The sequence below is a fragment of the Crocuta crocuta genome, unplaced genomic scaffold, assembly GCF_008692635.1.
Source record: "Crocuta crocuta isolate KB4526 unplaced genomic scaffold, BGI_CrCroc_1.0 scaffold176, whole genome shotgun sequence".
In the NCBI taxonomy this organism is placed as follows: domain Eukaryota; kingdom Metazoa; phylum Chordata; class Mammalia; order Carnivora; family Hyaenidae; genus Crocuta; species Crocuta crocuta.
The window spans coordinates 8,601,163-8,617,637 of NW_027531905.1; the positions used below are offsets into that span (position 1 = coordinate 8,601,163).

The following is a 16,475-nucleotide window of genomic DNA, read 5'->3' on the forward strand; positions in this document are numbered from 1 at the left end:
CTCAGAGCTTAGGGAAAATCCCTGTTTCCATTGGCCAGCAGGTAGGGGAATCCCACTGCAGTAGAGAGAATTCATCACATAACCTTTAAGTTTGGAAAGGCTTTTTTTTTTTTAGTTTTTATTTTTTTATTTTTCTAGTTTTGAGACAGAGAAACTGCAGGTGGGGGAGGGGCAGAAAGGGAGGGAGAGAAAGAGAATCTGAAGCAGGTTCAGTGCACTGTTCATGCCGAACCCAATGCGGGGCTTGAACTCACGAACCATGAGATCATGACCTGAGCTGAAGTTGGACACTTAGCCAACTAAGCCACCCAGGGACCCTGGAAAGCATTTTTAAATAGTAGCATTGTTACCCACACATAGTCACTTTATATGGCACGTAGTAGAGAGGAAAACTTTAGGGGATACCCAGACTTCTGAAACTACTAGTTGTTTTATCTTTGTCAAGTTTTTGAACCACCCCCACTGAACACACAGACTTGTTATGGTGATCCCTGAAATAGCATGCAGACTTCTAGCAAAGTGAGTGGCACTTCATAGTCACTGAGAAAATCATGGCTCTTGCACTGCCTCTCCCCATATGTGCCAAGTATTTTCAAGCTTCCAGCAAGAATGCAATCTGGAAGAGGGTTTTTTTATAATATACAAAATAATATATAGTCTGATTTAATATGACTTAACACTCAGTTTCTCTTTTTTACTGAAGAAAAATCTTCACCATTTTTAATGTTTTGATTATTATCACATACTGCCCCCAATGTGTTGGGATAAAATGAACAATGACTTCACAATTATGACCTTGGTCAAAGATAAGCATTTGCTTTAGAGGTCTTTCGGATAATATTCAGCTTTCCTACAGTAAACAAAAATATGCGATAACAAGAGAGTTTTTCCCCTTGGTAAACAAGCATTTCTCCTCTTATTGTTACTTTGAAAGGAATTTCAGCAATGCTTTTTCTCCCTATAAATTAAACTAATTAAAGCTGTGAGGATAGTCACTGATATATAAAAGATTTGCAGACCTTTCCAGCCAATGTCCCTTTTACCTTGCCAAATGGAGATGTAGTTACTGGTTAGTGACCTCAGGAATAGATGCAGAGCGTTCCTCCTCCTACAGTCACGAGCCGAAAGTCTGGAGTGGCATAAAAAGGGTCAATCGAATAGGTCATACATCATATGGGGAGGCAGATGTTAGAACATATTGTAATGGATTACTGTGCAGTACATGAAGATGGCTTGCGGAGTAGAAAAATCGAGGAGGGAGTGAGAGAAATAGATAAACTATCTGTTGGTGTTTTCTTGCATGACTCTCGCAAATATATCTGGATCTTTAAGGAAGGGCTTCAATTGTAAAAGTCAAAGTGTTTTTTTTCTAACTGCTCAAGATTTATTGGTGTCTAACAAAACGATGAAAGCTTTCTAAAATCCAGTATATTTGAAGCATCTCTTATTTATCCGCTTCAGTATCTGCCGTGTGACAGAAACAGCTTGAGAGCATCATACCTGTGAAAAAGGTCTTACAATTTAAGTAAGTTCAAATGTGTTCTTTAATTTTTATCAAGATGCCATCTTCACACCCTATCAACACTCCACCCCTCATTGATAGCTCCGTATTCCGTCCAAGTATCACACCGAGTGGGACTGAATTTGGAATAAAGTAATAAAGATTGTGTATTATTAACATTTGGTGATAGCAGCTTTACTTATATAAAGTTATAGCATCTGTACGTGTATTCATGATAGCTTTTTAATGGTAAAACGGCACTCTAGCCAGACATAATATTTTACTTTTGTATTCCAGCTTTCCCAAGGCGTATCATCCAGGAGTGATCCTTTTAAGGAGGTGTGGGTCATCATAGCAGGTGTCTCTGCCTTGGAGCCCCTCCCAGCCAGCCCCTTGTTTCCTCAGACATCCTTTCCACACAGCTCACCTGTTTTCTCTGAAGGCAGAAAATTCCTTCTCTGAAGTGGATAGCTATTTTTCCCTTGTGTCTTGCGCCTGAACTCACTTCTAGATGTCAGCTGACCATCCAGCATTTTGGAGGCTTTGTCCACTTAAGTCATTTCCTTGTGTAACCTGCTATTGAAACTCTTCGGTACCAATACCTTCAACTTCTTCATTTGTTTAAATTCTGCACCCTTGACATACTGGCTATTAGTTATCCTCCATTTGGACAAATCTATAGCAAGTCTGAGTTGACTTCCTCTTTCAGTTTGATACATTTCTTTCTTGCCCTCAAGTTTTCTTAGGAATTGTGTCCAAATACAGCAGATTGTGGACCTCTCACATTGTGTATACTTTCTTGAACTTGCTTTTCCAAGTGACTCTAGTTCCTGGTATACCCAGATTGTCACTCCCTTCTCTCCCTTGGGAAAAACTCCCCAACTGGAACTCTATAAACTAGATTAAGTGAAAACCTTCCCACATCCAAGTAGGCACCCTCCCCCTCCTCCAATCACCTTCCTCTTTGGACTGTAGTAATGAGGGTGAAGCAGCAAGAGAAATGCTTCACACCCCTACCCCCACCCCACTTCTAGGGGTTAACCACCAAGGAAGTTAGGAGAGAACTCTAACCATTTGCTCCCTACCCAAGACTTTCACCCTCACAGACTTGCCCAGGAAAAGAGTCTCAGTCTTGAGAGCCCTAACTGTCTAGTCTTCATTTTTTCCAGAAGTCACCTTAGTGGTTACTAAAGGTCATCAACTTTCAGAGCTCTCTTTACCATGTTAATATTCTTTGATGGGGACAAAGAGTGATTAGTCCTTCACAGCCATCATTGTACTTCTCTATTAGGATTTTTTTTGGAAATTAAGGGATAAAAACTTATCATTATGTAAGTATATAAAAATTACATGAGAGAAAATATATGTAAATGCATTACTCTTGTATTGTCATTTTATTGTTTATCATTATGAACCTTTTCCTAAAAGCTATACACTGCTATTAAACTGGACCCTCCAACAGTTTCTCTGGTAGGTTTTATTCTTTACAATCAAATTTGAATATTAAGAACTCTTATAATGAATAATAAGACAGCTCATTTTCCTATTTTATTTTTTTAAGTTTTTTTATGTTTATTATTGAGACAGAGAGAAACAGAACATGAGTGGGGGAGGGGCGGAGAGAGAGGGAGGCACAGAATACAAAGCAGGCTCCAGGTTCTGAGCTGTCAGCACAGAGTCCGACACGGGGCTCGAACCCATGAGCTGTGAGATCATGAGCTGAGGCAAAGTCGGATGCCCAGTCAACTGAGCCATCCAGGTGCCCCGACAGCTCATTTTTTAAGAAGAGCAGAAGACCAAGCAGACATTTTTATCATAGAAGACATAGAAATGGCCAAGAGGCACATGAGAAGATGCTCAATGTCCTTAGTCACTGAGGAAATACAGATCAAAACTATAATGGATACCATTTTTCTCTTACTAGAACAGTTATAGTCAAAAAGATAGACAATACCAAATATTGATGATACAGAGAAACTAGGACCTTCATAACACTGCTAGTGGAAAAGTAAAAATGGTTCAGCTACTTTGGAAAAGTTTGGCAGTTTCTTTAAACAGTAAACCTAACTTACCCTATGACTCAGCAAATCCAATCCTAGGAATTGGATAGTCAAGAGTAATGAAAACACTCAAAGACTTTGTACAGGAATGTTCAATAGCAGGATTATTCATAATAGCCTAAAATTGGAAACAATCCAGATGTCCATCAGCTGGACAAATGCACACACAAATATGATCTATCCATACAAAGGAATACCATTCAGCAATACAGTGGAGCAGACTGCTAATAAATGCTGCAACATGGAGGGACCTCAAACACATTACGCTGTGTGAAAGAAACCAAATCTCTTTTTGTTTAGTCTCTTCAAACATTGCTCCAATAGTGATGACTGTAAAATAGAATAACCTCACATCCTGCCTAGGAAAAGTAGAATGAACATGTTCTTTTATTTTAGAAAGGGAAGGGGAGAGCCTCTGTGTGGTATATGGAAAAATCTTAAGTAATGCTGTAAATGTGTGTGTTATGTTTACTCTGCCTGGAATATCTTTCTAACTTTATCTTGGACTTCCTTAAAGGCTCATGTCTAGCATGGCTTGTAGCCATGTCACATTTTGGACCCTACTTTAGAAGCCATTTGCAAGTGAGTCACAGACAAGAAATTTAGGCCATATAGGACCAAAGCCAAGCATTTTCTCTTGATTGGTGCTGGGGACAGGAAAAGAAGGAGTACAGGCTGTGGACCCAAACGTGGAGCACCAAGGAGATCAAGAATCTAATTCAAACTTGCCCTCCATATCATTTGTGTTGAAGTGGGGGAGAGAATATGCATAACATAAAATTTACCATTTTAGCCATTTTAAAAGGTACAGTCTGTGGCATTAAGCACATTTACATTGTGGTGCACCCATTACCACCAACCATCTCCTGAATTTTCGTCTTCCCAAAATGAAATTCTATACCCATTGAACAGTAAGCCCATTTCCCCGCCTCGCTCCAGTCTCTGGCAATCACCATTCTTTCTGCCTCTATGATATGGAATACTTTAGACACCTCACCGTCTGTTAATAGAATCCTAGATATTTGGTCTTTTATGACTGGCTTATTTCATTTAGCACAACATAATGTCTTCATGGACCATCCACGTCACAGTATGTGTCAGAATTTCCTTTTTTTTTTCTTTTAATGCTTATTTTTGAGAGAGAGAAGGAGCACAAGAGAGGTAGGTAATCGGACAGAGAGAGTGGGAGACCGAGATCCGAAGGAGGCTCTGAGCTGATAGTAGTGAGACTGACGTGGGGCTTGAACTCACAAACCATGAGATCATGACCGGAGTGCAAGTCAGACTCTCAACCAACTGAGCTACCCAGGTGCCCCAGAATTCCCTTTGTTTTTAAGGCTGACTGATATTCCACTGTAACACACTTTGTTTATCCATCCCTCCATTGATGGACACTTGGATTTCTTCAACCTTTTGGCTATTGTGACTAATGCTCCTCTGAACACAGCTATACAAATATCTCTTACACTCTCTGATTTCAATTATTTTGGGCATATACCCAGAAATGGGTTTGCTGGATCATACGCTAATCCAATATAGTTTTTAGAGAAACTACCATACTGTTTTCCATACTGGTGGGACCATTTTACATTCCCACCAGCAATCAACAAGATCCTGATTCTTTTTTTTTTTTTTTTTAATTTTTTTTAATGTTTTATTTATTTCTAGGAGAGAGAGAGAGACAGCGTGAGCAGGGGAGGGTGAGAGAGAGAGGGAGTCACAGACTGAAACAGGCTCCAGGCTCTGAGCCGGCAGTCAGCACAGAGCCCGACGCGGGGCTTGAACCCACGAACCGCGAGATCATGACCTAAGCGAAAGTCGGACGCTTAACCGACTAAGCCACCCAGGCGCCCCACAAGATCCTGATTCTTACATATTCTTGCCAACATTTGTTATTTTCTAGTAATTTTATGATAGCCATCTTTGTGGTTTTCATTTGCATTCTGATATTTTGAAGGTATGTTTCTCAGGATGGGGGAATGAAACACTTTATTAAATACCTCATTAGCTTAATTTGTAAATTGTAAGTTTTTATAAATTTGCTATGTGAGTTTCTCTGTACTTTTGCCCTGGGATCCAGCAAATTTAAGATCTATCCTGTTTTTCCTGTAATTTACTTGGATAACATCAGAAAGAAGAACTGACAATGTTAAGGAAAGAAGTCCATGTTTAAACTCAAGTTGCTTTGATAATTTTATGTGAAGAAACATTATGAAAAATAATGTGCAGTGCAAATTTATTCACATTGAAACATGCTGATATGTTTTGAAAGATTTTCTCCAGTACATTAGTTTCTCTTTAAACTCCACATTTAAGTTACATTAAGAAGCTGAAATTAAGCTATAAAGATAACACTTATGGAGCCTTGAAATTGCTTTCTGAATTTTTTCCTCACAAATGTTACTCCTTGTTTTTTCCCTTAAAAAAACAAACAGATGTTTTTCCTACACATCAGATCTAACATTCATCTTTTAAGTTAGATTTACACTTGAGAGAGAAGTACACATTTACCTATTTTTTAAATCATTATACATGACAACACATACATTTGAAAATCTCTAATCCAAGTAGTTAACACATTGTATGTATGTTAATTTTTGTTGCCAGATTTCTGTCCCTGCACTTAAGATAAAAATCTTCTGCCATTTTTGTTATATTTGAACTTCAAGAGACTATTAATCAGGGGGTTTTTAGTTCTGTGATGTTCTTTTTAAAAACTTAGGTTTATACATGTCTGCGTATGTGAGAGTTTAGAAGTGACTGCTGCTTATTTCTGAGTTAGGGCTTTCTTGACCCTCAAGGCTGACTAAAGGACTTCAACTTTCATCCCAATGCCTATTTATATTCTTAGGGTAAATTAAAACAACCTTATTGATCTCATTTGATTAAATATTAAAAATATGTAAAATTTAGTTATATAGTATACCTCTTTTCTCTCTCTTATGTATTAGTGTTTGTATATTTCATTTGGAGAAAATGATTCTACTTATAGGAACAAGTAGAATAATAAACAATTAAGTTAACAAAAATTATATGAAATGGTTGTGCTGTTTGCTAATACTCCTCACTCAGATAATGGCAATGTAACTGTTTACAAATTTACTTAAAGAATCAGCATGTTTTACTACACAGCATTTAGGAAAGACAGCACTTTCAATCATGATTTTTTTTTTTTCTTTAAATGCTTTTCGTACCCAACTCTCCTACCTAATATGCTGAAGTTTGTGATTCAGGGACAAGAGGTGGGAACTCAGAGAAAGGGAGGGTAGAGGTGGAGAGAGAATGGTGAACATTACGCATTTTGCACTATCTTCCCAATAAGAGTGTCCCCATGTCCTAATCCACGCATGTCCTAATCCATGCGTGCAGTAAAGGAAGGTAAGATAGTTGGATGAAACCATACACCATCATTTGCTACCAGGTCCTGAGTAATTGCCAGTATGTGGTGTTAGATTGCTTGGGCACTCAAAAGGGAGATCTGATAATAGATCCCATTTCAAATGAGATTTAAATTTTGAGGGGCACCTGGGTGGTTCAGTCTGTTGAGCGACTGACTCTTGATTTCAGCTCAGGTCATGATCTCAGGGATATGAAATTGAGCCCCATGTTGGGCTCTATGCTGAGCATGAAGCCTGCTTAAGATTCTCTCTCTCTCTCTCCCTCTGCCACTCTCCCTGACTCATATGGTGAGCTCTCTCGCTCTCTCTCTCTCACTCTCTCTCTCTCTGTCTCAATTAAAAAATAAAGAAAAGAATAAAAAATTAACCAAGAAAAAAGGATCTAACCAAGATCAAAGGATCTCTTGAACTAACCAAGAGGAAAGGATCCCAAAAAACATCTTCTATCTAACAACCATAGCCCCTGCTAAATACCTTTTTTATTCTCTGAATAATAAATATTTAGGATTCAGTGAGTAAATAGTGCATATCCTTTCATCAGAAAGAAGGCATTTCTTATTTGTCTTTTCCAAAACAGCTACGAATATCTATATGCTTAAATGCTTGATTCTATTTTTTTAAGATACTAACTTTTTTCTAATAATCTTTATCAGTTTTGGGTTCATAATTCCACATTGACTTACTCAGTAACTGTTACAACTATGGTTACAGTAGGTATGTTATACTATATTTTTCCTATGCTGATAAGATTTTGAAATGCATTGTTTCTTTGTCCCTGTAAGTAAATGAAATAAATGGACGAATGGGAAGTTTTATAAGCATCTCTGTTACGCCTTTTCTGTAATTCCTCAGTTAGTAAAAACATTACCATTTCCTTCCAGGTTTTAAAAGGTCTTTCACAAAAAGTTACTACTATTATTAAATATATATTAAATACATACCAGAGATGTATGTTTGTTAAAAATTAATGGTATTATTTTATGCAATTCATCTCTGCCTTTATCCATTTCTACTTTTCCTTGCCTTTAGGACTTCCTGAGAAAGAATTAAATAATAGAGACAAAACCCTAGCCTTCAAGGAGTTTACTAGTCAGTAAATGATTTGAGGGACCAACCAGTGATAGATATTTTTGTCAGTGAATAATACTTTCAATCCAGATACTCCAGATGGTAGTTAGGCCCTAGGGTAGCAACAATGGGAGACGTTGTAATTTTAACAATTTTGGGAAAATAACCTATTAAGAAAAAGATGGCAAAATTTTACCATCTCAAGGAAGAAATGAAGTAGTTTACCTTAGAATTTAAATAGTCTGTTTTGTGGAATTTCTCTACCTCTTTCACTGGGTATTAACCACAAGCTTTGGATAGCTGAGTAAAAATGGCTACCTTTATAAGAAAATACAATTGTATCTAATGGTGGTTTAAAGGCCAAGTTGTCCAAACACAACTGTACTATTTTCCCTGAAATTAGCAACACTTCATTAGCACAGGGAGAATGTCTATTCATTATCATCCCATCAGATTTTTGTTTTGACCCCACACTGTAGCTCAATAGGAAGAATGCCTACTAATGAACTATCAACCCACTGCCTAGTAGTGCTTTGGTACATGTGGTACATTACAGAAAAAAAAAAAACACTGATTAAGTTCAACTAAGATAAACATAAGTCAAGATCATGTTATTATAGATACAGCACTTCATACCCTTAATACTTAAAAAGAAAAAAAATTAATGAGCTATACTTTAGGGGACATAGATGGAATGACTCTAGCATTTTTATTTTCACAATATGAATTATAGGAAAATCTGTGTGACTTAGTTATTTTTTTCTTTTTACAAAAAATAAAGAAAATACATGTATTTTAGCTTTCTATCAAGATAGTATAATGACTATATACACAAATGAGAATATGTGATAGGTGAATACTTACATATTCTATAAAATAAAGACTATATAAATTATACTATTCATTCTGTTCTTCTGTTTCATTTTTCTTTTCTTTCCCCAGTTAATTTGTAGTTACTTATGTGCCCACTATGCTATGAACTTGGTATCATTTTTTTAATCTTCATTTCCACAACTGTTACTTCAACTCACATTATCATTAAAATTTTCATCACTGGGGCACAAGAGTGGATAAGTCAGTTAAACATCTGACTCTTGGTTTCAGCTCAGGTCATCGTCTCACGGTTTACCAAGTTCAAAGTCCGTGTCAGGCTCAGCTCAGAACCTGCTTCAGATCCTCCGTCTCCCTCTCCATTTGCCCCTCCCCTACTTATTTGTGCTCTCTCTCTCTCTCTCTCTGTCCCAAATAAAATTAATAAACTAAAATAAAGTTAAAAAACTTATCACTTCTAAATTTTAATAACCTCAAAACTGATACCTCGTTTACCTTTATTCTAGTTAGAAACACCACATATATTGCTTTCAAAATCCAAAGGCTTTTTCTTGCCTTCATACTAAATTTAAACTCTGTCTTTATTTCAAGATCTTCTATAAGGTGAACTAGCCTACAAACCCAGCACTAGTTTACTCTCCCCGGGGTATGCACTCAATTAGTCACTGTCTTTTCTGTCATTCACTGTTCCACACCATCCTCTATATTCCTTTTGCACAACCACCTCATTCCTGATGCTGTGCCTTTACACTGTTCTCCCTTCCTAGAATGCCACCTCCCTTTTCATTCCTAGTTTAGTTACATCTCTTCTATGAAAACATATGAGAGCACACTGACTCATTTCCTTTCCCTTCACAACTTTAAAAGTGGTATAAAGTTATAGTACACTTGTATGCTCATTGTTTTATGTTTATAAATCTTGATTTATGGGAGAAACTATGCTTATACATTGTTTGTATCTTCCACTGTACTAGTACAGTTCAGAGCATATAGTAGGAAGTCAGCACATATATGTTACCTTGTTAGTTTCTTTCTTGGTATAATTAATTAATATACTAAGTATACTAATACTTACTGGTTAAACATTCTTGGCCAAGTGTTTTCTGAGTATCTGATATTCATTATGTGATTTATCTCTCACATCAACTCTATAAGCTCAGTTTTATTTAGTCTGAATTTGCAGATGAAAGAACTGTGACTTGGTTTAGTTGCCCAAGGTCACTAGTTCAGAACTGCTATTAGAATTGAGGTTTGCCCTATTTTTAACTGTTCCAGTGGAAGAGCACTAAAAGTAGAAAACCATGGGTCCTTGAAAGAGCTAAAGAGACAAAGAATGTGGGTTTATGGAGCAATTTGAAACGAAAGTGAGTTACTTACATGCATATGTGTGTGTGTGTGTGTGTGTGTGTGTGTGTATGTATATGTATGTGTGTGTGTATGTACATGGACACATGAGCACCAAGAAGATACTAAGTAATAAGTGGATAGATTCCACTGATTATATGATTTTTTTTATTTTATATGGTTTTTATTTTATATTATTTTTTCTTAAAAAAATCATTGTCTGGGGTGCCTGGGTGGCTTAGTCGGTTGAGCATCCAACTTTCGCTCAGGTCATGATCTCGCGGTTCGTGGGTTCAGGCCCCGCGTCGGGCTCTGTGCTGACTGCCAGCTCGGAGCCTGGAGCCTGTTTCGGTCTGTGACTCCCTCCCTCTCTGACCCTCCCCTGCTCACGCTGTCTCTCTCTCTCTCTCTCTCTTAGAAATAAAAAAAAAACTCATTGTCTGAAATAGGTATAGGGATGAAGGAAGGGAAAGGGAATAGCACCACAATATTTTAAGTAGGATAAAGAGTGGAAAACCTAATGATCTGTGGGGTTGGGGAATTTTAGAGACTAGAGCAAGAGTTTCAAGATAACAGTAAAGTTATTCTGCAAGGCAAGACAGTTACTCTGTTAGTTCAGTTAACATAATGAAATGAGTGCTCTATTTAAGAGCTTTAACTTTCTATGTTTACAATCTCTCAATTTATTTCTGATGTTTAGAATAACTTAACTGCGCTCCATAAAAGCGTATTTATCATAATACATCATATTTAATTCTGGTTTTATCAGCAGTCTTTTAATGAAAAATGTTAGCCAGATTTTTGTTTAAAAAAATTATGTAGTTAATATATAGATGGGGTGCCTGGATGGCTCAGTCAGTTAAGCATCTGACTCCTGGTTTCAGTTCAGGTCATGATTTCACAGTTTGTGAGTTTGAGCCCTGCATCAGACTCTGTGCCATCAGTGTGGAGCCTGCTTGGGATTCTCTCTCTCTCTCTCTCTCTCTCTCTCTGTCTCTGTCTCCGTCTCTCTCTTTCTCTCTCTTGCCTTCCCCCCATCTCTGCCCTTCAAGCTCTCTTTCTGTATCAAAATAAATAAATAAGCTTAGGAAAGAAAACATATAGATGCACAGTTATTGATGTATCTACAATGCGGAGTGGGCTCTCTAGTTCAGGGAGTGGGCTTGCTACTTCAGATGGCCTTCTAGTTGCCACGAGATTCTGTGACCCTTCTCTCTCAACAAGATCAGCCAGTGGTTCCCTATTATTCTACTTGATTTTCCTTCAAGAACATGTAATAAGTGAAATAAAATAATAATCACCTCTTGAGTCCCTTGCTTTAAAATTAGCATGCACATTTTAATGCATGGATAAGTGAACTTAATTTTTTGAAAGATTGGACTAAAATAAGTCAGAGCAGCATTTTTTTTTCTTTTTGGCAAATTGCCCACCCTTACATAGTAGCCAGCTCTGAGGATCACTGTCAGCTTTTTTAAAACTACTGAAATTTCTTTTAACTTGTGAGTTAGGCCCAAATTAGGACCCACAAGTATTAAAATTTCAGGTTTATTTTATCTATGCAGACTTGAAGTGTGTTAGATCCTCTAAGCCTTGAGGCCTTTTTCATGCTTCCATAATATGATGTAAATATAAGAAGCACATATATTTCACACAAAATAAAATGTATTGGATATAGATATTTCCTGCTTCCAAACCTCGGTGAAGTAGGAGAAAGCCAAATATGAGGAATGGGGCGATATGAGAGATTGAAAGAAATGAAGAGCTACCTAATGTTAGCCATACTCTGACTAGCAGCTCCTGACATTTTCATCATAAATTACTTTAACTCTCTATATTGTATACAAGTACCAGTAAGGTGGGTGATACCATACTATTCTTATAAAAATATTTAAACGGGACACCTATTTTAAAAACTTAGGGTTTTTCCTTTTTCCACTCAAAAGCATTTCTTAGTACAGTTTAATTAAGATAAACCGTAATTTTATATTTAAAAGATAAAATTAATGTGTTTATTTGAATAATCAAAGACTGTTTATGATATTCTTTATTCCAAATATATGTCATCTCCAACCTTTACATTCAATAAAGTGTTTCAAAGTATATTTATACTTGTATTTTTAATGGTAGGTCTTATACATCTTTGCAAGTTTTGAGTCTGTCTATACAGATTAATATTTGAACATTGAGTCACATTTTTGAGTGACTGGTCCATCCATTTAATTGTCTAAATAACTCAAATAGTCAATAATTGTTTCAAATTATGAAATAATTCTTTAATAATCAAAGTAAAATCTTGAATAATTACTTTGTTCACATTTGTTTATCTACAGATGTTAAAATGTCCCACGTCAATCTTTAGTCGTTATGAAACAATCCTCTATTTACTGTATTCTAAACCAGTAATATGTATTGTTAGCCTGTAGGCATAATACCCACTGGAACAATTTTTAAAGACAAGGGTATAATATATAATATAGTATTACATTTATAATCTATAATATAGCAATCCAGACAATTTTTTAAAATATTTTTAAAATTCTGTGTATGTAATTCAATACATGTACTTTAGTGGACAAAATTTAAATTTGGAAAGCGGTATCTTGGGATATTGGTTGTTTTCTTAATCACTCGATAAACAGTTTAGGGTGAGGATAGCAAAAACTACTTTTTTGAATTGTAGAATATAATGCAATGGTTTTTAACACAAGTGTGGGAAATGGGTTGATTCTGATACTCAAAAAAAAAAAGATAAACTCCCAGTCATCATGTTACTTTTCTTCCTCACCAACTGAAATAAAGAATAATATAATTATTCCAACACACACACACACATAATATCTTTCCCATCCAGATCTTAAAATTTTCACAAACTGATAAATGAAGATGAAAAGAGAATTAATCTAAACATTTGATTTGACTATTTGAATCTAAAACAGTCTCTCCTTGTTTTAAGATGCTGTATCATATGACGATTATTATCAAAGTGAAATTTTCTTATTATTAAATTGATTAGTTGAAGAATATTTTAGTGGTTGTTTAATAAGAATTATTATGCAGTGGCGTAGTGGAAGAGTGCATGTTTTAGACAGTATTCCTTAAAACCCTAATCCTAATCCTCAAGATAATTTCAGGTTTGTCTGTGTTTATATATCATGACATAAAGTGGACTTCTGGCAAGCATCCTGTTAATTTTATCAATGTAGGTAGACTGACCAGGTAATGCTTCAAATACTCTCCTTCCATTCTCTCTCAATGGCTTGTTTGTATTTCTATACAACTAATGATTAGAAAAAAAATTGTTACGGGTGACCATTACAACAAGTAAAAAAAAAAGCCAATTTAGATAGTAAGAAGATGACTTTGTATATGAAGCTGCATTCTTTTGTAACACACTGTGTACGTTTTAAAATAGAGCAAGAAGAGTTCTTGACCAAATATTATGATATACTTGTCTTCTCTAGCCATTGAGAAAGAATAAACACGAGTGACTATTATTTGCTTGGAGTCCCTGGACATCCTAAAGCTGAAATCCCTTGTATGTGGTATCTGTCATTTCTCCCCAGAGAAGTAAGTCATGAAAGTTGAGATGACAATTTCTTTCTTTAAATGTTCCAGGGCGGTAAACAGGAATACTCCCAGGAAAACTGTCACATCTGAGTACAGGTACTTTCTGAGAGGTGCGTTTATTTTATTACTGATAGTCATTTCTCTCTCTCTCTCTCTCTCTCTTTTTCTTTCTCCCTCCGTGTTTCTTCTGTAGCAGTTATATGCTGCCCAGCTAGCTGCAATGCAGGTATCTCCAGGAGGGAAGCTCCCAGGCATCCCCCAAAGCAACCTCGGTGCTGCTGTATCTCCTACCAGCATTCACACAGACAAGAGCACAAACAGCCCACCACCCAAAAGCAAGGTACCTTTTTGAAGAAGCTACGTGTCTCGCCATTTACAGTTTTACTTTTCATTCAGTGACATTTATTGAATATCTATTATGTGCCAGCGATCAGGTTAACCTCTGGGTCTTGAAGGAGATAAGAGTCTAGTAGGGTCAAGAAGGATCAATAACATACATATATTGAGCCATTCATTTATTCAACAAACATGCATTGATAGCCATAGTTGGAAATGTGAGTGATGCACAGACATATAAGATAGACATGCTGTACTCATGTAGCTTACAGTCTTATCAAATAGATACCCATACTCTGTGAAACAAAGCCTTATAAAAAGTTACAGATAAAGCGCATTGGAAGTTATTAAGACAAACAGATTACTTTCAACGAAAGATCCTGGAAGGGGTTTCCCAAAAAGGGGGCAACTGAAATAGACCTTAAAATATGAGTACAGATAGGGCATAAGAAAATGTTTTATTTAAATATCAATAGCTGTTATAATGTGCTGCAGTGTGAATATAATTTTAGATATGTCATCCACCCGATAAGATTTTCATGAAAGATATAAAGGTAATAATAGTGTTAGAAATAGGACTATTTTAGAAATAGTTTTCTTTTGGGAACGAAGGAAACATTTCTTGAGAGAATATGGACAAGGATTGGCCGGGAGAGGATTCAAATAATTTATTCTTTGTTTTAGAAGAGAGAAGCAGAAAAATTTGAAGCTGAAATGGTTTTGTGTTTATAAGACCTCAAGGTCTTAGATGAGGATATGTGAATATATTATACTTTCTGTGAAAGAAGACAGAAGAGTGACCATAAAGTATTTTTTCCTGAGATTACTTAGGGAAATAACAACACATATGTTCTATTAGAAAACATTGTATAAAAAACTGACACAGTAATTTACCCACCCCCCCATAACAACTTTTGCTGACTTAGCTGGAATATTGTTTGAGTTCTTCGTTTCCCAATGCCACATGAAAATACTGGAAGGAGTAGTCTCAACAGTTGAAAAGAATACACAGAGAAAAAAAAATTTCAAGTACTGAAACAGAAAGAAACACTAAGAATTTGTTTTTAATCCTGCTTTGGTACCCTGACAGGTGCCTTTCACAGTTAATGTATTAATTCAGAAGGTGAGTCAAGAAAGAGAAGGGATCAGTTGGGAAAGTATACTCCAGCCTCCATCTTCCCCAAACTCTTAAGGGCCTTTTCCATATTATTAAGAGGTAAATACATTTGAAAGCACAACTTAACCTGGATAAGGAACTTAGACCATAATTAACCTGCACTATGTGCAGATATATAGTTCCAATTATTGTATACATGGCTGTGATATGGGGAAATGTACAAGCACACCTTTAAGAACTATTTCAGCTGTGTAATGGACCTTACATATGCTGTGCCTAATGTACACCCAAAATCTGGTCTGCTTTTCCTTATAATCACAGTAGAGCATAGGTTTTAAACTTTGATAATAATTATAGCATTTGTTAACTTAAATTTAATTTTAAGGCAGTGATATTTTGAGGTCTTCATGGACTAGCAATTGTGATATATTGCATGAATGGACTAATTTTGAATAAAATAAATAGCTGTAGCAGCATAGTCACCATCACACACAAATAATTCCATGAGGTATTATTCTCTGTTTTTCCCGCTGGATTTATTAACGTGATTTCACACCGTGTTTCATAATGATGCTTGCATTAAGACATTTCATTTTATGATTTTAGACTATATAGTTCACTTGTTAAATAACTACTGGGTTTTTTTTTTTATTTCTTCTAGATTAACTTTTTATCATTATTACCTTCTCCCCAATTTACTTACTCAAATAATCATGAAGCTTTTGATGTCAATCAGCCTCATCCATTTATGCATCTCTTCATTCATTCATTCATTCATTCGATCATGCATCCATTCAAATGTTTACTGAGCAATTGCTACAGTGATACTTTTTTTGGTAACCATGGCAAATGCAAAAGTGATTGAAGGTTTGCTTTGCCAAGACTAGAACACTGCTTTATGAGTTCTATGGTTCTAGATATTCATAGAACCCTATATAGTGGGTGCCAAGCAGACTTATTATCTATCTCAGTGATAATCTTCTGCCGTTTTCTATAGTTTCATAAACTTCCATTTTTTTTAGCACAAGTGAAAAAGTGGATTATGTTTCTATACCTATGATTATGCATAATTTTAAATATATTTTGTGGATTATTTTTAGAACTTAGTATAACTTTTTAAAAACTAGCTTCCTTGAATTTTCTATCATGTGAAGTTTAGGAAAATGGTCGATATTGTGTTTCTTCCCATTTGTAATTGTGTAAAAGACATTAAAAGTTGAACAAACAGTAGAGTGCCTCTTTTTAGGTAATAA

General features: G+C 35.9%; 1 protein-coding gene across 1 annotated transcript in view; it reads left to right on the plus strand.

Annotated features, from left to right (window-relative positions):
* Positions 1 to 16,475, plus strand: part of SOX5 (SRY-box transcription factor 5) — a 550,850-nt gene that overhangs the window by 468,092 nt on the left and 66,283 nt on the right. The window contains exon 9 of the mRNA XM_077774502.1: positions 13,963 to 14,109. Within this exon, the coding sequence (XP_077630628.1) occupies positions 13,963 to 14,109 (147 nt within the window). The remainder of the gene's footprint in view (positions 1 to 13,962; positions 14,110 to 16,475) is intronic.